The 23,703-nt window shown below is 44.9% G+C and overlaps 2 protein-coding genes across 15 annotated transcripts in view; one reads left to right on the forward strand and one right to left on the reverse strand.

Moving 5' to 3' along the window:
- The first annotated feature begins 3,160 nt into the window (after positions 1 to 3,160).
- Positions 3,161 to 13,893, forward strand: NOCT (nocturnin). Of its 3 annotated transcripts, none has more exons than XM_058837611.1 (3): positions 3,161 to 3,545; positions 10,687 to 10,956; positions 11,789 to 13,893. In XM_058837611.1, the coding sequence occupies exons 1-3, from the start codon at positions 3,362 to 3,364 to the stop codon at positions 12,622 to 12,624; spliced, it is 1,290 nt and encodes a 429-aa protein (XP_058693594.1). In that variant the 5' UTR covers positions 3,161 to 3,361; the 3' UTR covers positions 12,625 to 13,893. The 3 variants fall into 3 exon arrangements, with proteins under 3 accessions (XP_058693594.1, XP_058693595.1, XP_058693596.1); XM_058837612.1 differs by lacking the exon at positions 3,161 to 3,545 and adding an exon at positions 3,634 to 3,933; XM_058837613.1 differs by lacking the exon at positions 3,161 to 3,545 and adding an exon at positions 3,634 to 3,898.
- Positions 13,894 to 18,757: 4,864 nt separating this feature from the next.
- ELF2 (E74 like ETS transcription factor 2) overlaps positions 18,758 to 23,703 on the reverse strand; it is a 35,180-nt gene continuing 30,234 nt past the window's right edge. For 11 of the 12 annotated variants that reach the window (XM_058837287.1, XM_058837285.1, XM_058837281.1 and 8 more), the window contains 3 exons: positions 21,454 to 21,646; positions 20,717 to 21,070; positions 18,758 to 20,471 (listed from right to left, as the gene is read on the reverse strand). In XM_058837287.1, the coding sequence (XP_058693270.1) occupies positions 19,844 to 20,471; positions 20,717 to 21,070; positions 21,454 to 21,646 (1,175 nt within the window). In that variant the 3' untranslated portion in view covers positions 18,758 to 19,843. The remainder of the gene's footprint in view (positions 20,472 to 20,716; positions 21,071 to 21,453; positions 21,647 to 23,703) is intronic. The other variant, XM_058837289.1, reaches the window with a different exon arrangement.

Genomic DNA, 23,703 nt, shown 5'->3' on the forward strand with positions numbered 1-23,703 from the left:
TCTCTTTCCACTAAGTCACATGCACCTAAAATTAATCATATGTTCTGTGTATTTTCAGAAGGATTTTACTTTCCATAGAAGGCTAGTAGGGCTTTTGAATCACCCCAAGGAATGCCAAGTAAACACTGATTCACATTTTGGAGCTACCTCACCTCTCTTCCCAGTCCTGGGAACAGAGCAGTATGTGTGGAAAATAGCTTCATTAGGGACTTATTTTTCTTTTACAAATGCCTTTTTTATTGTCATGTGTTGCTTTGATGTTGAAGACAGGGACACAACATAAACACACCAAAGCTCATGCACAGCAGCCAACTTTTATTGAGCGCTCTTTTCCTTATATAGATTTAAAGGTGTGCGCAGTTGATCTCCATTGGCTGAACCAGTTGCCACCCAGCCAACCAGCCAGTAGCAGCCCGTGTCCCCAATGGCCTGGGCCTGCTCTTCAGTGTAGGTCAGGTTACATAATCTACTGGTCAAGGTACTTATATAATTAGTTACCTTTTAGTTATAAAATTGGAATTCATTATAACTGTGAGGCCTTCAGGTCAGCTGTTGGCCACCACAATAGTCATGCAAGCATGGGCACACCTGGCTAAGTAAAGCCAACACTCAAAAGAGCACAGAGAAGCACATGCAGTACAGCAAGAAGCAGGAAACCTTCTGTCTTTCCTCTTTGGAGATTACATGAAGAGGTGGTTTGGCCTAAACCAAACTCCCTGAAAATAACAAACATATTGCACTCCCATTCATTAGTTACTTAAGTACTTCTAAGCTCACTAGGTGGTGAGCAGCTCCAAGAAATCGGCTGGAATGGGAGGTGAGGAGGATGAGCAGCCAGCTCTAGGGAAAACCCAAGTTTTTTTCCACAGGGCAGGAGGGCAGAAAAAAGAGCCATAAGGAATGACACCTGAATGTCAGAAAATGCCTGACAGGAGCTGAGGATCTGAAGCTCAGAGAGGGGCCCAGATGCCTCATTTCCTGAGCAGGACACAAAGCCAGCAGCTTCCTTGTCACCAAGTTTCTAATCTGTCAGCAGCAAAACCCAGGCTACCTATCCCCTTGGCCCTACTGTCAGGGATTTTCTTTGCCAAATCCTGCCAGAAATGGCAGGGCCATTGGGACAGCTCATGGATTCCTTGGATCACCAACCACTCTTTCGTTACAGAAGAATCTGGTCTTCTGAAAAGGGGAGAAAAAGCTGATTACAGAGGTTCATGCACAACAAGCTGTATGCAGGAGACAGTGGGGAAGAGCTGGGGCAAGGAGAGGCTTGAGGAGAGAGCAGTAAGAAAACATTTAGAAGACATGATGTGAAAGAAGCATGTTTATTTTTTATAGGGGAAAATAAAGACCAGGCCCATGAAAAACAAGTCTGCAAGATTTTAAGACTGCTAGAACAAGGACAGGGATAAACCAGTGTTGCCCAAGTCAAGATGTACTTCCTGCACTGGGGAAAGCAGGATCAGCTGTTATGCTTAGGGAAGATAAGCACCTAGAAAGTCAGAGATCTTATGACATGCCAGTAGAAAAGACGAGTCTCATCTTTCTGACAGCACCTTGCATTTGCTTCCAGCCCTGGAGGCTGATATTGTCCCTGGAGAGGTCCAAACTCCCTTTCCCCTGTACCCAGGGCCTACATATGTGACCAAAACCAAAACAGACAAGAGCTTTCTGGGAACTCAGGGAGGTTGTGAAATCCTCTTTGCTTACAGCTTAGAACAAGGTCACATGTCACCCACACAGGCAGCCTGCAGGTAATTCATCCTGACAGCACAAAGAACAGAGGTAAGATCCTCTCCAAAACCTGACTTCTGCTCAGCAGTGGAGCCCAGCCTGTGATGTTGCTGAACTGAGACAACTTGCCTGAGGTTGCTCTGGAATGGTCTTTTTTAATGCTTGCACCATACTTTTGAGATCACCATTCATATTGATCAGTTCTTGAACTGTCTGGCAGTTGGAGAGGTGTGATATTGGTTCCATGTGGTTAATGTGACAGGACTAGAAGCATCCTCAGCCTCCCCAATGCCCCCTTTCCTGAGTGTCTCCCATTGTGTTGTATAGTTGGTGCAGCGGGCTGCTGGGGTATGGGACCCCACCAAGAAAAGGACATCCCCAGCACCCAAACAAAACTTTCCACCCTGATGATCCTGGAGGTCTTTTCCCGCTTAAATGATTCTACTATCCTCTCTTGTCTCCAGAGCATGGCTATAATCATCCTAAGCCCAGTAGACAGCAAGCTGGAAAAAAAAACCTTGACAGCAAGCACTGGAACACCAACAGGGATCAGCAGCTGTCCCCTAATGCTATATTCCTTGCAAGGTAAAGCCTGAGAAAAAGAGGGATGAGCCTGGGGGGCATTTAAGCAGACCCAGGTCTAATGCCATGCTGCCAGCTTGTCCTAGTTCCTGCAGCAGCATCCCTCACAGAAGTCATCTGCCTCCCCTAGACCCCCTTGGTAATTTATCAAACACATAAAAAATCAAATATTTCTGGGAAAAAACAAAAGGTCACCTTTTCAGAAGGAAACCTCTTCAGACTAGCTGCAGACACCTTCAGCACAGGAATTTCGAGCTGCCCCTGGCCTCCCTGGCCTGACACAAGGCAATGGAGCGAAGAGGACACGGGAAGCAGGGGGAACAAGAAACAAGAGCACCCAGCAGAGACACCCCCAGCTCCCTGCTCTGGGGCCCGGACCCCCTTATCGGGGATTGCTCCATTGCTCTCCCTCCAGCCCAGCGCCTCGCAAGCTCCTCCCACCGGGGATGGCACGTGTGGGTAAATGTCCTTCTCTCGACGTGGTCCTGGGGACGTGGCGCCTGTGGGGAGGACGAGGCGCCCGTCTCAGCGAGGCAGCCCAGTGACTCTCTCTAGCGGTACAAAGACCTGTGCGGCTGCATATGGGCTCGCACGTGTGCCGAGCCCCGCAATTCCCGGTGGGGCTGTGCGGCCACTGTGCCTTGACGTCCGCGGGATCAAAGGGCGCCCCTTGCTGACATCACCGGCGGGAAACCTCCTCCGGGCCAAACCACTCCGCGGCGGGATAGGGGAGGCGGGAGCGCCCGCGGGGCGCGTTCTTCCTACCGCAGCGTCCTCCGGCAGCGTAAGCCGCGGGACAGTCGCGGAAAGCACTGCCCTGCCGGTATTTGCGAGCGATCTCGGTGTGCGGGCGACGGTGCCGGGAGAGTTTGTTTGTACTTTTTCTCTCCTTCTCTAGTGAAGGTGGTAGTGTCCGATGTGTGCGCTGCGCGAGGCGCCGTCGCCTCTATAAGCGTGGTCGCGGGGTGGGGGAGGGAGGAGGTGCGCCCTGGTTCCTCCCGGTCTCACCCGATCCCTGCCGGTCCTGCTCCGTCCAGCCGGGAGCATGTACCAGAGTTCCGCGCGCTGCTTCTGCTCGGCCCTCCCCGCCCTCTGCTGCGCTCCCGCTGCCGCCTCGGCCTCTCTCCTGCCGCTGCCGCGGCCCCGCTCCTACCCGCCGTCACCCGGCCACGCCGCCCCGCGGGTAGCAGCGGGCGGCCCGCCTGCCCCGGGGACGCCGCCCCGTACAGGTGGGTACTGACCAAGGAGGGTGCGTAGCCGCCCCGGCAACCGCGCAGGGTTACAGCCGGGCGACTGGTGCTGGGCTGCTGCTCTTGGAGCAGGATCTGGACTGTCCTGTCCACATCGTGTTCCTCGTTCCTTCGCCAGCCACCTCTCCGGGACTGGACCGGCCCTTGGGCTCTAAGGCAGCGGCCGTGGAGTTCGCCAACCCGGTGTGAGCGGGCAACATCCCGCAGCATCGCGACAGGCGCTGCCGCACAGCCTGCTGGAGCTTCGGGCGTTTCTGGCTCGGTGTCCTCCATCTGAGGGATAGGGCACCCTCTGCGCCCGCATGTAGGCTGGCTGGTTGGAGTAAACCCAGGTATCGGTGGGATGACCTGTCTCGTGAGCCAGAGGGTCAGTGTCCATATGCCGCTGTCGGGAGCATGCTGATAACTGAGCTGGCCTCTTTTAGCGTTGCACCTTGTGTAGGATGAGCTTGACTCACAGCGGGGTCTTTTCATTCAAGACAGTGTGTGGGAACACCCCAGCTTACTCTCTTGGCAGGCAGCAGTAGTTACCAGTACAGTCATTGGCCTGTACCATTAAATATTATACCCCGTTCTTCATTTCCCACATGAGACTTGGAAAGTGCCCATATAACCTGTGTGGACACCACCTTGGGCATGCGCCCCACACCCTGCACTCTAACCACGGCCAGACCTGGATCAGGGCAGTGACATACCCACCACACCCCTGCTGTCAGATCCAGCCATAAACCAGCTTTGTTGACTTTGGCCATGGCTTAGAATGCTCACCCAGAACCATTTCTGCTGAAAGCTGCAGCATCAGGGCAGCAGCCACCATTGCTCCAGACAGTTGCTGGTGGGAGCGGTGATAAGCCCAACTATTCATCATTGAATGGTTTGGGTTGGAAGAGTCTTTAAAGGTCATCTGGTTCCAGCCCTCCCTCAATGGGAAGGGACACCTCTCACTAGACCAGGTTGCTTAAAACCCTATCGAAGCTGAACTTGGACACTTCCAGCGATAGAGCAACCACAGCTTCTCTGGGCAATATGTTTGAGGCTGTATTACATACCTGGCATGCAGGAGATCCACTTTGCCATACTGCCTTCAGTTGGGCTTGGGGTGAAGTGAGTTCATTCCCTGTTGCTGCTGTTGCAGGAGGAGTTTAAAAGCCAGGCTGGGACATTCCTCCTGTTGAAGCTAGGCCAGGATGCCATGTGGGAGGATTGAAACTTCATGGCACTACAGGGAAGAGGAGCATATGCATCAGAGTGATGACAGAATCAAGCTCATGATTAATAAAGCCCTCATGAAGATAAAGGTTTCCAGAGCTTGTGCCAAACACTGATTCTCTATTACTGGAGGCAGAATTTGGGGTTTTCTCTTCTTTCTGATGTTGCCTGTTGAGAACAGGCAGCTTCTGTCCTACTCTGACATACTCTCATTGCTGTCTCAGACAAGGTTGCACATGTAGTATGATACCTTGGTAGCACAGATTTTGTTACGTGGAGATGGCGCCTGTCAAGTTTTTCCTATGACTGGGGTTACAGGGACGGCATCTCTAGCTGCTGCCAGCTTCTGAGGCTGTGGAGGCTGATGCAACTCCAGACTGCAGGTGTGTGGAGCCATTCACCTGGCAGGGAAAGCCTTGTGGTAAATAGGGTAGGACTTCTGGCTGAAACTGGTGCTGGGAGGTATGACCTGAAAGGAAGGGAAATGAGAATGTTCTTTGCCTTACCTAAAAGGTCAGGGCGCAATACCCTTCTGCAGCTCTCGTCTCTGAAGCAAAGTCCTTAAAGTAAAGTCTCCTATGGCTCATTGCCTGAGATCCTAGAAGTTCATCTCTGCTGCATGATACAATAAATCTTCGAACGTTACACCCTGTTCTTACATTTAATTCACAGTTTGAATTCTTCCCTTGCTCTTATTATGCTGAGGTACCACCTTTGCTGAGAGGAAGCAACTTTTTGATTTTAAGCACCTTGGATAGTAATTGCTGAGTTCCCTGTTACATCACATGAAGAAAATCACTTTCATGTTTGCTACCCACAACTACAGTTCTAGCTCAGGAGTCTGCTTGTGCCTCTGTCTGCACCAGCACCACAGTGTCACAGCACTGGCAGCACACCTTATTCCAGCAAGTTACAGGTCACATAATTCGCACTGTAAGATTTCAGTGGTGACCTTGTACTTGTGTTGTACAGCTGGACTGCTGTGGACATGGTTCAGCATTGCAGAAATAACAAAATGGATTTTGTGTTTGGAGTTTTCATGTTCAGGTTATTGGTCTGGCCCCTGTTCTGCAGAACACCTCAGTCTGTGTTGTCATTATTTCAGCACTTTGGGTACAATGAACTTGTGCAGATAAACAGTCATCTTAAGCTGGAATCTTCCAAAGGACCCCCCTCCTTCAACCAAAAACTTCCTAGACACCTATACCAGGACTGAAAGTTCTTAATTTACAGTCCCAGACCCTCTCACACAGTCTTCTCTGTCTCCTCAAAGGAATACTGAAGCTCTTTTTCCTTCCTGAGTCATGACTGACTTTAAAAGCTGTCAGATCAGTTCCAGGCCATAGTTGAGGTTAGTCTATGCTTTATGCCCCACAAAGAGCTGGATACACCATGGTCCCAGGGGTAATGAGATTTAGACAAAACTCTGGCTTTGTTTGCAGCTTGGCAGGTGGAGGCTGAATTTAGCCTTGATCCTGCTCTAACAGCTGTAAGCTGCTCAGGGCTTTGCCAACAGACTCCAGCTGTGTTAGACCTACCTTGTCCCTTTCAACATCATCCCTCTGACTAAGGTCGAGCCACAAGCAGCATAAGAGCTTGCTAATGGCTTCTTGGAGGGTAGTAATTTCCCAGTATTCTTTTGGAGACCCCCACATGAACCATGTTCATCCATGGCATGGCAGGGACTGTACTCAGCTGCTGGCAGCAGAAAACACTGTGTACTTATCTCTAGTTGCAGCACTTAGCTACGGGTTGTACCTGTCCTAAAAATAGGTGAGTGGTTTCTTGTGGTGTGGAGCATCTATTAAAAGCTGTATTGATTTCTTTGGGTTTCTGCATGGCTGCCTGGCAGCCTGGTTGTGTGTAAACTGCACCCTTCTGTATCCAGCACAGAGCATGCCTTCATTCCTGCTACCTCTTCCCTCCCAGCTGTGTCAGGGTACTGCTTAGGGATTTTATGTTTTCCCTATTAAATGCCACTTCTACTTCAGCAGTACTTGGCTTCTTGAGAAGACTTGTGAATTGAGAAAGACTTCAGAAACTGAAACACTACACTTTCCTGGAAAGACATTCATGTGTGTGAGCTCAAGATCACATCTCAGTTTGAGGAACTCCTAGTACTTTAACTAAAAGGACAGAGATGAGAACAACATCCTATATCTAATCTAAATTCCCATTTCACAGCTTTCTTGGAACTGTTCCATGGACTTACACAGACAAAACACACCTTAAAGCAAGTAGTTTTTAATGTCTTTTAAATGTCATTTTCCTAACTACAAGGACAACGAGAGGCTTATACTGCAGTCTTTCTTTTCCTCCTGTAAGGGTGTCCATCTTCCTTCCTGCCCTTCTAGCCTGTCTAGTCTGTCACCAGCTCTTAAAATTGGTAGTGCTGTAGTTCAGTCTTAACGTTCAGGTGTGTTGGATAGCACCCAAAATCTTCTGCAAGATCTGAGCACAAGATGACAAGATTTCATCCTCTTCCTTTTTTAAGTAAATCAGATGTACAAATAAACTTTAAAACCACTGTGGGCCAACAGCAGTGCAACTCTGAAGTTCTTTTTCTTAAGTTTCCTTTTGCAAAAGGCATTCAGAGTAAATAAGTAAGTCGAGACAACAACAAAACTCAGTCAACATTGCCTCTTATGCAAGTTGCTGTGGTGCAAGCACTGCCCTTCCTGTCTGTGTTTGGAGCAAAGCCCTGTCACCCCATGAGGGGTCCAGCATGGAGCAATTCTTCCCAGGCTCTCAGGGCCCATCCCCTGAGTCAGAGGATGGAATTCACTCTTCCGGGCTTTAAAGCCACACCTCTCACTTTAACAATGCTTGCCTCCCTGGTCAGGGAGCACCTCACAGCAAAACAGAGCAGGGACACACCTGCATCCCCATCCTGTAGCAGCCCATGTGGGATGAGGGGACCTCCCTGTAAGAGACACAGGGCTGGGTGAGGACCAGCTGCATTAGCAGGGAGAGCTGGGGACAACAGCTTGTGTGCAGGTCATGTGAGTAAGAAGGCCAAAGGAACAGGAGATGGCTGGGGTCCAGGGAGGACTGCAGGGAGTGCTGGAAACTCTCAAGCTGGGGGCACAGTGCAAAAGAGTGAGGAGATAAAGGGAAAAAGGAGGGTGACGAGGAATGAACAGGGATATGGAGTTGGGAAACACCACCTTCTCCACTCCACATCCTGAGGTCTAAGTCAGCAGAAGCATCTGGCTGCTTCATGCTTATGACAGCCTTAATGCTTTGGGGATAAATGAAATTGTGATCAGAGATTCCTATTAAATACTAACCTGAGGAAATGAGTCACCCTGCTGGCTGTCCTACAGGCTGGAGTCTGCAGCCTGGAGGTGTCATGGTTTAGGTTCCCCAATTTGAGTTTCCCAGCCAATACACCAAATAATGTAGTGGGTTTAGCACTGGCTAAAATCACCAGTGCGCCTACTAGATTTACTCATTTCCTGCTGTGAGATATGGATTAGAAGGAAGACAAAGCAGGCTCAAAACTTAAAAAAGGTATAAAGAAAACTTTATTAACAGAACTGAAAGAATAATTAGAATAAAACCTTCTGAACACTTCTCCTCCCTTCCTCACAACCTCTTTTCTTTCCCATGGACAATGTAGAGACAAAACCCGAGATTTTCAGCTACCACTTCTACAATAGTCTTTCATCAGTTCTTGCAGGGAGAGGAGTTTCTCTCAGCATGCCATGGAGACTTCCCCACAGGAAACAGTTCTCTTGTGGCTTCAGTGTCACAGCGAATCAGCCACGCAGGAAAAGAAAAATCTGTTTGCAGGGTGAAAGTCCCTCCCATGCCTTGCAGCTTTCCCAAAGCTGCTTTCATGGGCCATGTCAACTTCTGAGGAACTATTTTAAGGATGAGCTGCTCTACTATAAGAAAACAAAAGTCTCTTCTTTTATCTCTGTGAACAGAAGCTTTTCTTCTTCTATCCCTGGGGCAGAGTTTCTCATCTCTCTCTGTTCAAGCTTCTCATTAGATTACAGCTTTTCAGTATGCACACGCTCCAGCACGAGTGTCGTTGTTGGACACGAAATAAGTCACACAGACGCTGCTCAAGGTATGATGAAGGAAAGAGAGACTTTATTTCTTCTCTCACAATTTATAGGTTTCTGACCACGGCCAGGGATTGGATGGTCAGGATAACACTTTCCCAACCGCACTGGCGGTGAGACATGTCCATCAAAAGACGTGTATCAGAAAGAATGTATACATATCTATGTTTACAGTTACTGTCCTGGGAAAGTCTTTAGAAATTATGTCAACAAGCTCCAAAAGCTGAGTTTTCAGGGCGACACACAAGTGCCCTTTACTCATGGGCTGTGGGTGAATGCTGCATCCCCCCATGCGCTTCATGAATTACAGGGAAAAAACTAAGTCTGATATATCAAAAATGTATCTTCACCATAGGCTTACAAATAGAATTTCAGCTCAAGACCAAGGCATCTCCTCAGTCCCCTCCTAACTAGAATTTCACTCCTTCTTTAGTGACCTCAGTGTTCCATGTTTTTTTCCTTACACGTCTTCACCCTTTCCTTTGCCTGATTTGGGAGAAAATTTGTCTTCATAGGTTGATTTGCTCTCAAGCTTTGTCAATTGAAACAGTTTTTATAGAGTTCTGCAGTGCTGAAAGGTTGATCTCATCCAGGCTGTGCATCGGGGAGATTGCTTGCTGTGCCTCTTGCTGCTAGTCTCATGGTCTCCACCGACACTGTGTGAGCCATGCTGGCCACCAGCTCCACTCACTCCACTTTTGGCCAAGCGCTGAAAACAAGAAAAGCTGCTGCTTCTGTTTTTGTCTTTCTGTCTCCTGCATGGCTGGCTAAAAGCGGCTAAACAAAGTTCATGCAAGCCATGCTGAGGCAGCAGTGGCAGCGTGCCATTGTCCTGGTTGCACCAATTTTTAGCCCTTCAGTCCCTGCCACATGGCTGCTCCTGGACCGGGCCAGTGGTGGCCACTCCAGCCCCTGTCCACTTCTGGCCTCGGGGCTGCTCCCAGCACTGGTACAGCCTCTGGCCAGCATGGCCCAGCAGTGCTTCTGGAAAGAGGACTGGTGGGCTTTGCTGGGAAGGGCCCCAGACGCCTGTGGGATAGGGCCTGGTGGACTCCCCTGTGAGAGGCTCAGCAGCCTGCTCACCACCTCTCAGGGGGCAGAAAATCTCAGCCAGGCCACATGGGGCTGGCCTGGCCATGTGGGGGCAGTCCAGCTGGCACCCAGTTACCTCTTAAAAAGCCGGAAGCCAAGAGGGAGGTTTTCTGGGCTTGCCCCTCCTTAAAAAATGTGAATCTCACAGAGGCAGATCTAGCTTTTTAAATGGTTTAATAGGTTGTCAATGCTCAGAGCTAGCCAACTATTGGTTTTTGCTAGGCACAGAGGAAGCTCCTAGCAGCCCCTCCGAGAAAAATTTCTTTGTGTGGCTTCTTCCCTCCTCCCCAAATGTCAATTAATGCAGAACCAGCACAGGAGGCATCCCAGATGGACACAGGGTACCAGGCCATACAGAGTGCCATCTCCATCAGATGCAAAGGCTGTACATGAAATAAGGAACAGACAGCATTTGTCCGTCTGCTGGGCTTTCTCCTCTGTGAGCAGTGGAAGAGTGTGCTTTATTGTATTTCTACAACATATGAAGAATTAATCTTAGCCCTGCTATTCTGGTTGAAAGACTTCTTTATTACCTTAGAAGACAGAAGCATGATATCTTAAACCAGGCTGTTTGCAGGCAGAATATGAGACTGGACAGGACTAATGTTATCTCTGCATCCTTCTTATTTTGTCTCAGACTCAGGAACAGGCTCCTGCACAAACCACCAATGGCTGGCACTGCAGCAAAGTACCCAAATGATAAGAGTTGTGGTGGACCATCTCTAACACCAGTTTTTCCCTTGCAGTGTGTTCCATGGGAAACAGCACCAGCCGGCTCTACAGTGTGCTCGCCAAGACGCTGAGCAGTGGTGCCGTATCCCAGCACCAGGACTGCCTGGAGCAGCTGGACTCAGCACGGCTGGATCCTATAGACCCCAAGGATTTGCTGGAGGAATGTCAGATTGTTCTGCAGAAGCGGCCACCCCGATTTCAGAGGAAATTCGTGAACCTGAAGAAAAATACTGCCAGTAACCACCGCCCCATCCGGGTCATGCAGTGGAACATCCTTGCCCAAGGTAGGAGATGCTTGTGAACTCAAAGTATCACCCTGACACCAAATGTAGCAATGAAAACCCTGTCAGAGCAAAGCAGGAGGAGTGAACTACATGAGATACAACTGACTGAGGGCCAAGGGGAATATTCTGAGCACTTGAAATGGTGGCTTTCCCACAGGAAAGGGAAAAAAGGTCTCTCCTTGCAATTCTGATGCCAAAGGTAGCCTTGAATTCCTGTCTTAACTGAATTCTAAAAGCTATGACCCATCAGTTTTAGATGGTTGTTATGAGAAGACTCATTCTTTTCCTAAGTTTCATATGTAAAGTTTCTATTCAGTTTCTGATTACCTTACTGGTGAACTATCCAGAAATTCAGATCTATTATGGAGGCTATTCTTAATGCTTAAAAATAATTTTAACAGGTAGTTTTGAATCATGGCTGTAAGGTGAGGCAGCAGCCTCACTTTAAAATCTTTTGGTGTGGGAAATTTCCCTCATAGGGACTGCCTTAGCCTTCTGAGGTTAAGTCACTTCTAACCCATTTAGTTTTATTTTGGCTTAAGCTGCAGCAGCCACATGTGGAAGTACTTGCCTTTGTGTTGCGGGCAGAGAGAGAGAGAATGTCTTTAATATATCTTCTGTCTGTAAAAGTAACTTAATTTTTTTTGAGTGACTCCAGTGACTTGTGAAGGGGTTTTCACATCCATTAGCAAATCTGGTATCCTTAAAGTCATCAGCTACTCCTGAAAAACCCATGACCTGCATGTAAACTGATAAATCCTAGAGGATGACCGGCTTCTTTCAGCTATTGATAACTTTTGGGTTTTTTGTCTCCCCTTCTTGTTAATTCCAGCTCTCGGGGAAGGCAAAGACAACTTTGTTCAGTGCCCTATGGAAGCTCTGAAATGGGAGGAGAGGAAGTGCCTCATTCTGGAGGAAATCCTTGCGTACAAGCCCGACATCTTGTGCCTTCAGGAAGTTGACCACTACTTTGACACCTTTGAGCCACTCCTTAGCCGCCTGGGCTACCAGTGCACTTTCTTCCCAAAGCCATGGTCACCATGCCTGGATGTGGAGCATAACAATGGGCCAGATGGCTGTGCCATGTTCTTCCTCAAGGCACGCTTTGAGCTCATCAACAGTGCCAACATCCGGCTGACTGCCATGAAGCTGAAGACCAACCAGGTGGCCATCGCTCAGACACTGAAGTGCCATGAAACTGGCAGACTCCTCTGCATTGCTGTCACCCACCTGAAAGCCCGCACAGGATGGGAGAAGTTCCGCTCTGCTCAGGGCTGTGACCTCCTCCAGAACCTGAAGAACATCACCCAAGGAGCAAAGATCCCCGTGATTGTCTGCGGAGACTTCAATGCAGAGCCGACCGAGGAGGTCTACAGGGAGTTTTTGAACTCCAGCCTCAATTTAAACAGTGCATACAAGCTGCTGAGCCCTGATGGACAGTCAGAGCCTCCCTACACCACCTGGAAGATCCGGCCCTCTGGAGAGTGCCAGCACACACTGGATTATATCTGGTATTCCCAGCATGCCTTGAATGTAAACTCAGCCCTGGGCTTGCTGACTGAAGAGCAAATTGGGCCCAACAGGCTGCCCTCATTCAATTACCCTTCTGATCACCTGTCCCTTGTATGTGACTTTAGTTTTAATCAGGACCCTGACAGACTGCTGTAATGTCTTGGAATGCCACCTGGTGTCTGAACTCACCAGTTTTTTATTTTAGAGAAAACTTTTGAATCGAGATGCTATTGAAAGATGAAGAAATACTGTTGATAGCCATTATTTCAGGCACTTGTTTGGAGTTACACTTGCTGTTCAGCTCTCTTTAATCTGTAGCCTTCAAGGGAGGAAGAAGGAAGCCAGTGTTGTCATCATGCTCATCTTGCCATGTCAGGGTTTGAAAAGTAGAAACAAATGAGCTTTATCCTTTCACTAAGCCCCGTTTTAAGGATTTAATCCACTAATGAATGTGGAGGCCTTAGAATTTAAATGAAAACACTTGTGTTTGTAAAATAACTTACCTTGACAGCATGCTATTTTTTTTTATTTCATGTTAAGCTTCTGCAAGTACCTAAGGGAGTGAGGTTTGACTACCCAGTGAGATTATCTTTAATCTTTTTCTGTTGCAATATTAAGGAAGTTTAGTGCAGTTTAGACAAAAAACTAAGCTCATAGTACTGTAGTCTTGTCATTTTTCTGTGACCTGAGATGACAAATTCATAAGAAGCTTGAGGAAAGCCCCCTCCAGTAAGAGCAGGTGAGGAAACCAAGGCTGACTATGACCTAGATTAATACTCTCACTTTTCCAGAACAATGTATATGTGTCTGTTGCACACAGCCTGTAGGCTTTACAGTGACTGTACCTTCGTCGCTTCTGTGCTTCCCTCTGGAGGACATAGCTAACCAGGGACTGTATCTTCCTCTGCTTTGAGTATTACTTTTCTAAATTGTTTAAATTTGTAGTCCTGTCAATCTCGCTGTTTCAGTAAAGGGCCAATCTTAATGTTAAAAGATTTTCTTTATCTTCAGAATCTAAACCTACACTGGAACCTGTTATAAGATAAAATTTATTTATTGAGAGGAGTTGGTGATGCTGCATCTGATTAGAAATCATACAGTGACAGTGTTCAGGAGCCTCTTCCTGTGACCCAGAGAAACTGGCAAAGCATCTGGACTACAACAGAGGTGTGTTAGTATAGTAACTCCTGTGATGCTCACTGGTGACATAGGAATTGCATATATGGATTGTAAACATGCAATTATGCCAGAAAATGACATAGGAAGAAAGGAGGGAAGAGGGACAACAGCTGGAGTTCGGCTGACATTTAGATTGTTGAGGAAGATATGGAAGGGCAAATAAAGCAGTGTTTCCATGTGAAGTAGGGGGCACACAGTAACTCTTGAATGTTCCAGGTGTTTATTAATAAAACTCTTTGGAAAAGAGTATTATCTCTGCTGCTGTCTTTCTCACTTCGCTGTCCCAGGTTTCTGTTGCCAAGGAGATGACCTGTTTCAAGTAGTTTGAGCTTCAAGTTGTTACTGATTCTTTCCCCTTCCAGACCTCTTTTTCTCCACCCCAACCCTAATCTCAAAGTGGCATGGCTGCTTTGCCTTCACAGCACACTTTCATTGAAATGTCTAAATTTCACAAGAAGTCTGAAGGGGAGTTATGCTTAGCTGTTAAGCTGCTTGCTCTTCTTGATAGAGAGGAAACCTACACTGTATTACTGCAAATATTCCCCTTTCTAACAGTTGTGTGGAGCTACAAACCTAGCTAGTCCTGCAAAGCAAGGTGCAAGAATTCCTCCCTGAGGGCTGTTAAGTGTGCCTGGGAAGGCTGGTGCCTTACAAGAGGCAGCTGTATCTGCCGCTTTCTTCTGAAACCTCATTTCATTTGAAAAGAAAACGCCACAGGTATGAGCTTTACACAGCCCATAAATTACTATACTTGCATTGCTGAGAAGGGAAATACGGAGTCCCAAATTCCCACACAAACACACTCTTCATCAGGCAAACAAATGAAGTGCTGTTGTGCAGCTGTAACACACTCTGCACATGTTCCTGACCCTTGCAGGATGAAGGTAATGGTCTGCTTTCAAGCAGAGGCTCCTTTAACCAGCCTGGGATTTATGTGGGTTTGTCTTTCCCCAGACAAAAAGGATTTTACAACCAAGGAAGACCACGGCCTTGGTGAATACTCTTACCAGGCACGTGCAACATTGCCAACACCTCCTTTGGCTGGAATTTCAGAAAGAGCAAATTGTGTCCCTGGAAGACAGAATGGTGGTATTTTTGGGGCAGATTTTGAGCAAGAGATGCAACACTCCCAGTGCCCCACAAAAAGACAGACCTTTGAGCACTGTTGCCATGTTTCATACCAACTAGACACTGACAGCTTCCTTTTTATGGTGCTGGCTACCCTCAGTTGTGCAGAAGGGGTGAGATGCAGTGCTTTGCCTCAGGATTATTTTCTCTTAGGACCTTCCCTCAAATGGTCTTGCAAGGAGAAGTAATACAAGTGCCCATTAATTAACATCTATAGTCATCGACACTTCTAAAATCAACACCACAATGTAGACCTCTAAGACAGTAGCTTTAGTAGGTCAAATCCTTGCACATCTACCACAAAGTCACACCAGAAGCTTGAGCTTCCATCCAGACTCCTTTTGGCAGTTTCTGGAAGAAACTACACTTGTGGTAGAAAGCCCTGACTTGACAGCAAAGATCAGGTCTGTATTTAAAAACAAACTAAACCATTACCAAAAATCCCCACCACTCCCACCAAAAAACCCATTATTTAATTTCACTTTTGTATAAGCAGCTCCGTTTACCTCAGGCAAATCAAGTTGTCCATCAGTGTGGCACCTTTCCACCTATGCCAGATCATAGAGCCACAGGCTCAATTATGGGAGGCTTTTTACCAGCAGGAACTAAACTACCACAGCTGCAGAATTCTCCCTGTCACTCTCACAGTGGAGTGTATCTGTGAATCTTAAGTGAATCTTAAGACATTTTAATTCATTCTTTTGCTTGCAGCATTTAATTTTTGTACACAAGAAACCAAACTGTTGAGAAAGACCATGATTTGTATGATACAGCCATCACTGCAGAACCTCTTCTGAAGTGGAAAGGGCTGGGATTCTTTCATCCTGGACATGTTACAGTAGATGTTCACTACTGCAACTCCTTAAAGGGTAATTTTGAAGGCAAGAGGGGGTGGAATAACTGAAAAGGCTGCAGACTCTTAAGGTAATTCTTAATACTATCCTACTCAGGAAATCCCTGCTACAGCCCAATGGCAAATCCTTTCTGCTGAATTTTAATAAAAAGATAGACAGGACGCAGAAATTAATTGGTAAGTTCCCAGGCAGCTTCACCCTTTTACTCCAGTACATGCCATGATTTATTTTGCAGACAGACCCCTTTGGAAAACTTAAATGGATTATTGCTCTTGCTTTGTTTTATACAGCAAGAGGCAAGCCTGCAGCACTGAAATTCTTTCGCCAGCTATAAATACCAGTACACTAAATATTTTTCAGAAGAAGCTGAAAGGATTTTTTTTCCCTGTGTAGCAGTATGACTCTTACAATTAAAAGAATGTCTTCTAAGCTCTTCTTATGGATGTGTATGCCTTATAAGCACATCAAGGCTAAAAGGTCTCCACAGATCCCTTGCTTTCATCTTGAATAAAGGCTGTTTTAGCTTTAGCAGTTACACTTTTACCTCATTCTCAAGCAAGCTGCAGAAAGAAATTACCCACTTGTTTAATTTGCTGAAAGGCAGAAGCTGTTGCAAGCTTATTAAAACACTATCTCTCCTGAAGAACAATTAGATTCCAAATACAGTGTCATTTGGATCTTAATAAGCTTAACACCTGCTATTTGAACTGTCTCTACAAGGCAGAGTGCACTTTGCTTATTCTGGCAGTAACAATCTTCACATGCAGCTGAGATGCCTGCTGCATGTCATGCTGAGTATGAATTTGAGCCTTCAGGCACCTCTCCATTTTCTTCTCAGCTTCTGACCGCCCCAGCTCACTTATACGTGATCACCTCAGATGCTCAGATGTAACTCTCCAAAGCCCTAAAGTTGATGAAATCATTTAGCAGAGGATCCCAAGAGCTCAGCCTTCCTTTCAGCACACTTGACCCAGACAACTTCAGTTGTGTCAAGGCCCAGAACCCTTCACTAGGAAAGATGTGCAAGAGTTAAAAAAAACATTGCCTCTGGAATAGGATTCCCCTTTCAGCTTTCCTTATTTTTGACACTCAGACCTTTATTCTGAGTTGCAATTCACAGTTATGACTTTTTTCCCCCTGTGGATTATACAGCATCACCCTTTTCATTCTGTAACTTAAAACAGTGGATTTGAAAAAGAAAAGGTTTTTATCTGCAAAATCAGTGCTACCACATCTGTGTATGTCTCAATGCCTTCTGTATAAAGCACACTCCACACATTTCATTCTACCCACACATCTTCGAGTTACTGCTTGCCAAAGATGCATTAAGCCTGGACTCTTCTACATGAGCCACCAGATTCATATGTAAAAGTGAATTCCACTTTCACACATGTACAAAACAACAGGTTTTTCAATGGGATTGCAAAAGCCTGGAAGTATAGCTAGATACTATTTCAATATTCTAGTGGTCCTTTCATCTGGTTCACATGTTACAAACCTGACCAAAGCTTCCTCATCCTGAGGTCATGTCCTCCAATACCACCAATAAAAATATACTAATTTACAGAATCAGGTTAAGTGCCCTTTCCATTTAATTTACAGCACATCCTCACACAGATTGTAATTCTCACAGCACTTCATGAACTCCAGGTAAATATTCTCTGGCAGTCAGTATCACTGGTGGCCAAAGGACCTTCACTGGTTCTGTGGCAAGATACAGCACTGGCAGTCTCAGAGCTTGCTATGAGCTGACTATCCCATCACTAGCAGAGTTGAGCGCCTTCATTCCTCTACTTTTTGCCATTACATAAGGAAGTCTCAGCATTAAGAAGAGAAGGTCATCAGCTGGAGATCCTTATCTAATTCCAGGAAGATAGTTTGTCCCCATTTGACTTCATCTAAATTAGGTGTTGGAAAGGTCTTAATTACAAATACTCAACATATATACTTCATGCTCTGAGATACAGCATCTCTTTCAGATACAAGCAAATAACAGCCATTTAGAATAAGGTTTCTTACAGACTGGACTTAAAATTGTAGGTTTCAAAAGCCTTGTTTCTCACTTCTTTGGTTCAGATGTATTTCACCTGCCTCTCTTTACACTACTCCAATTCCCTTTACACAGAACATTAGTGCATTTTGGACTGCCAAATTAATGGAGAGATTTCCCAGGTTCCCCTCCTTCTCTTTCCTTCCTCTTTCTTAGAAAAAATTCTCCTCTCTCCATTTCCTTGTGTAAAGGGGTCTTTGTCCTCTACCCCATGCCAGAAACACAGTTCATATGCAAGAACCTTTAATTCTTTGGATTGCTGCAAATGGAAGGGATTGCTGCCTTATACATCATTTTTTATCTGCTCCAGCTTCATTTAGTTCTTAAACTCCACTTTCCTGCTCAAGAGGATGAAAAAGAATTGTTTTTCCAGAAGCCTTTCCTAGTCCTCCACATGCTGGCCTGGCTGTGTGGAGCTATTTCCACTTTTCTTACCAGCTGAAGGGAAAAATGGGCCTTGCTGCAAGGACTCTACAACCAACCTGGTTCTCAGCATGTAAAGTATTTAATTCTGGTGTCTTTTAGCATTATGGAAGACTTCAGTTCCAGACAGCTGTTAAAATTGCTCCTCCAGGCATGAAGTACTTAGATGATCATTTAGACTTCAGCAATTTCAAGATTACCCAAGCTCCTGCCTGGAAGACTTTTCAGGGCATATCACTAGGAACTGGGGGTCCACTGTGCACCTGACTACCCACAGCCTGCTGTGCCAGTGTGGTGCCTGTGACACCAGGGTAAGCTACATTTCAAGCCACGCACATGGCCTGGAAATACAGAACTAATATCTGGTGTAGCTGGAGAAGCAGTTAGGCAGTTAACAGAACTCATGTGTATGCTCACCATCCTGAAAATGTGTAAGAACTAGACCCCTGCCAGAAGTTACCTCACCAGCTACAGCAAGCTTCACAGGTTTTTAAACAGAGTGAGAGGGCTGATCAGCCCTTTGAAGCGAGGAGGAGTCCCAAAATTTCACACGGTATCATCTATACCAGGATGAATGCCTGGAAGCTTTCAAATAAGAAAAGAAGGTTAACAGGCTAGCAGAAAGGAGGAAGGAAAAAATAAAAAGCACACCAAACACCATTAAATTTTCTTTCTGTATTTCAGTAAAACCTACTTGAATACACTTTGAAACAAGAGTACAACAAAATAGAATATACTTCAAATGTTGAATATACAAACTATTATAGTTCGTTCTGAACACTGGTACTTCCCTCTTAACTTCAACTAAAAAAATTTACAGGTTTAGAACTACCTGACAAAAGCTCATGCTGGGCGTGACCTCTGAAGTGAGAGTAGAACTGAAACTGAAATGTATGCACAGATGTCAAGGCTAAGTGAGAGAAACAGGCATAGTACAGCAGAAGGCAGAAAACCTGCTGCTACTTTGTCCAGGATTAAGAAATTTAGACAGACTCTTAACTACCATAGAAAATATGTTACATGTTATTCTATAACAATACTGTGCTAGGTACAAGGTTTTTAAAAAATTTCTTTTAATAAAAAAGCTTTACACAAACAAGCCATTAGCTTATTTCAAGAAAGATAACTGAAAATCAGTCTAAGGCTTTCAATTTGAATCTGCTTAAGCTGTATGATACAGAAATCCCTCTAGGTCTCTGTCTTCTTTTAGAAGCTCTTTAATCTCCTTTATTTCAGTTCCTACAATACCTAGTAGCATAGTTTTTCACATAGCACCAGTTGAGTACTGTGGGCACACAGTAGTAATCGCTGGTATGCACATAAAATGCATCAAATTTGCCATTTGTGTAACAATGAGACTTTCCTCTCCCCCTGAAAACTAAAAACCAGGGCAAACCTCTCACACAGTTCTCTCTTAGTGTTTCAGGTCTTAGTGTAACTTGGTAACCGGTAGCGTAGTGAAATTGTTTGGTCCCTTTTCAGTCCCTCTCTCCTTCTCCATAGGTTCAGCTGCTTCCCAACTGGAAGAGGCAGTTTTTATCAGCATATCAGTGTGGTTTAATTCCCACTGAAACACAGGAAAATAATTTTTTTCCAGTAAGTCTTCAACATATGCATGTTTATTAGCATTCCAAAACTCTCCTTTATGATTTGGTGGTGGCATCCACATCCCTCCCCCAATTATGTCAGTATATTCAAAACCATAACAGTTAGAAGTCCATGCTGGAAAAAAACCTATTCTTCATTTCTCACATGTGATGATTCCTTCTGTTTTCATTGTTACAGGAAGGGCAATAGCTGAGGGTGTACTAACTACTACTACGTGGGTCACAGTCTTGCTTCCATCCACTGGCTTCTCCTCTTTTACCAGCTGCAGTGTTTTCACTTCACATTCCTGTTTCGAAGTGGCTGTGTCTGATTTAACTTCTGGACCTTTGAGAACTGCACTAATCACCCTGGGAGGAGTCTGGCCAGAGGCCTGCTGAGCAGGAACTGACAGTCTCATTAGTGGTGTCCCATGAGCTATGGACACTGGGGTTAGTGCTCTAACAGCCAATGGGGCTCCCACAATGTTGATACTTCCTGACCCAGACAGGCCTGTTTTCGTTTGCAACTGACACTGCGTGAGTTGCGTGGCAGGGATTGTGATGATTTTGGTGGGCTGCATTGTGATTTTGTCTCCATTTTCAGCAGAGGTTGGCATCGCAGTAGGGATTGTCTGGATTACTACCTTTGGAGTTGTTGCTGTAGTTGGACTTGTGCTGGTTATTAATGGTGACCCTGCATTTACTGACTGCACTGCCACAGTTGAGATTTTCTGTCCCAGAGAGGTCATGACAACAGGCACCTGCATTGCCACACGAACAGTCCTACAAAATAAATGTGTATATTTAGGCCAAAACACAGGGCACCATTACCGATGTCAACAAGGACAGACAATTCTAAGAGAGACAGGTTTTTAACTGGTACTTATAAAAACCCAAACCAAACTGTAACAAAAAAAATGAAAAAGCCAAACCAGAAAGCAAAGAACCCAACCCCAAACCTTTTGCACAGCAATAGGACTTTGCTAGCAATAGGACTTTGGAAATTTAACAGCCCCATTAACACAAACCTGGGAGCTGTTGTTGCTGGGACAGTAGCAGCAGTAGCAGAAGGATGAGATGAGGATGTGTCATGAGCTGGTGAGGCAATATTCACAACTCTGGTGACTTCTTTTTCTGTTCTTGTACAACTTAACTGAGAAGAATTTTTTCCTCCACGTGCAGAGGTTGCTGCTTTTAAAAGGTTTTCTGCAGATAAAGACACTCTTTCCAGGGATTTTTCATCTGTAGGCATTGACAAATCTTCATTGCAAGACTCACTTTTGTCATCATCTATGACAACTATATTTTTTGGCATCTCCTTAAACTGATATACAAGCCTCTGTCCCTCAACTTTTGCCAGGATTCCTCTTTGATAGTAGTATCTGCAAGGAAAGTACAATTAAGTAGTAAGCAAGATAGTGACAGATTTTAAAGAAAATCTCATTCTGTGCTAAGAAGCAAACCTGAAGTAATCACAGTAAAATCTACAATGTAAGGAGGTATGGAAAGAAGCTATTAGAACACACAAGGCAAAGGATCTGAAGGATCTACCTGAAAAAAAAATCTTACCTTTCAAGTACATACTTCAGGAATTAAAATTGCAAATTTACTGGTAACATAAAAAGTTACAGGGACTGCAAGACTGAAGGCTAAATCTGCAAAAGGGCAAGGTTTTTAAAATTTCAGAATCTTTATACTTCTCTGGGCAAATTAAGAATCAGATTTTAAACTGCAGTAGGTAACTTAAGGATCTAAGAGTTTTTACCTCAGAGCTCTTCCCATAGTCTCATAGTTCATGTCAGGTTTGTTTTTGTGTTTTCCCCAGAGTTTGGAGACAGCTTTTGAATCCACAAGTTTAAAGATTCCTTTCTCTCTCTGAGTCCATTTAATATACCGAGGACATGTATTTTTGTCCTGAAGAAGGTCCAAAAGGAACTCCCATAAGTACGTTGTATTTCCTATAATCAGAAAGCATTTATGTGTTAGAAAACCGCTTTTAAAGATAACAGGAAGTTCTCCATATAACCTGTGTTACAACCAATGTTACCCAGAGGATGTAACCTGTACATATTAATTAATTCTGTTAAGTTTAGTGAAGTTTCCATAAATATTCTGTAAGGAGCTAACCCAAGTGATCTGCTATACAGCACAGGAACCTGTTCAATCCAGTACCCATTCTCAGTTCTTGAAAAGAAGTACGGGAGAGTGCTCCAAGCCAGTATCTATCTATTCAGCAGGATGAGTGCTAGAATTTTCTTCTCATATTTGATTAAACAAGGCATGAAAGTGCCAGTGTATTTTATGACACTGCAGAAGATGAGGACATAAGTAAGTCACTTTTAAAAGATATACAACATGCAGCAACATACCATCTCAGCTGTGGTTATGTTTGTCCAGGATCTGGGGCTCTCACACTAACTGGTGACAGCCCATGTTCTGACCCTTCCCAAGTATATGTTGCAACGTGACCAACATCCTTCTAGATGCAAAGGCAGTCCAACTTCTTGAAAGCAAGTATTCACAGGGCAGAAATCCCCCGTACCTTTCTTTAATGAGTGGGATATAAAATGAAGTCAGGCTAAAGAATTTAGTGCACTTTTCAGGTATTCAGGAAGTGCACCATCTTCACTGGAGAAGCTTCAGGAAGGGATTTTTGACAGCAACTATTGGAAAATGTAACATAGGGTCTGTCTGCAGTCTGACCAGACCATGTGCATCTAGGAAGAGGGGAAGAGAACCCAAGGGGAAAAAAAAAAAAAAAAAGCAGATCACATTCCAATTTGTACAGCTGGAAAAGACTACTCAAGTTTCTGAGAAGGAAGAACTAAGTCAGATCCACAAGAATAATAACCTCAGAACATTAATAACAATTCTTTACCTCCAAGGACATGGACCAAATTGTATTTCTGTGTGTGTGTGATGTTGTGTGTGTAAAAAAGTCATTAATTCCTGAGATTTAATGGCCTAGCATACCACTTGTTATGCCATGCAAAAATAATTAAATGCAAAGGTAATTAAAATAAATTAAGGCAGATTAGAGATCACTATTGCAGATTTTGAGAAGTCAGCTATCTTTGAAAACCTCAAAGGGTGAAAAAGACCACAGGTTCTGGAAATGCACCTCATAGAGATAAACCGTACTTTACAATGAGCTCCAAAAAACAGCAAGTACTGACTCAAGACCTGCCAAAATCCAACTAGATTTCAAAGACATTTGAACAAGACCTATATGAGAAAAGAAACAACAAGAGAACTCAGGAATCTTTAAATCATCTTCAATTTTAGCAAATTAATCCCTGGGGTTTTATTCCTTAGCTCCTTAGAAAGCAAATTTCTGGGTCAACCACCAAATGCTGTAGCTCTGCGACAGTGTTCGCAAAAATCTAAGTGGGTTTCAGGATTAGAAAGCAAACAGGAACTTCAAGAAAATAAATAAACTGTGGGACACAGATTTACAGCTGCCTCACTTTGCACCAGAAAGTACTCAGAATGCATAAAGGAAGGAATGCCAACAAGGGATCCTCTTTCCAAATGTGCACAATCATCTCTCCTTCTCCATGACTTAACTCTGATAGTACTGAACTGTAGAGTAATTCCTGGTTTTCCAAAAACATGCTGCATATGAAATAGCCTACCTTTGCAAGTGATATTTTGAAGTAAGTAACAAACATTAAATCCAGTTAAGAAAATATTTTGCAGGACATCAAGAAAAAATGCTGATTTATTCCAGTTGTAGTATAAAACATGGAATGAGATACTTCATGAGAACAAGACATATGTAGGTCATTAGGAAAGGCCATAGAAATTAAATAAATTTAAAAGAAAGCTAAAAAATCTCCCATAAACCACAAAGCAGTACCATCTCCCACTTTATTAAACAAGAAGCTATAAAGCTGAATTCACCAGCACACAAATGAGAACAGAGAGAAATACAGGCCTCCTTTTTCAAATTATTTGTGGAGGAAACTAGGACCTAAGACAATTAGAAAGTACTGTTCAGGTAACAGAAAGGTGC

Source organism: Poecile atricapillus, chromosome 4 (genome assembly GCF_030490865.1).
Source record: "Poecile atricapillus isolate bPoeAtr1 chromosome 4, bPoeAtr1.hap1, whole genome shotgun sequence".
NCBI lineage: Eukaryota > Metazoa > Chordata > Aves > Passeriformes > Paridae > Poecile > Poecile atricapillus.

Excerpts from the sequence above, each read along its gene's own strand:
- NOCT (XM_058837611.1), top strand. The coding sequence starts at position 3,362 with ATGTACCAGAGTTCCGCGCGCTGCTTCTGCTCGGCCCTCCCCGCCCTC. Across the intron at positions 3,546-10,686 it reads GGGGACGCCGCCCCGTACAG|TGTGTTCCATGGGAAACAGC; the intron begins GTGGGTACTGAC and ends TTTCCCTTGCAG. Across the intron at positions 10,957-11,788 it reads GTGGAACATCCTTGCCCAAG|CTCTCGGGGAAGGCAAAGAC; the intron begins GTAGGAGATGCT and ends TGTTAATTCCAG.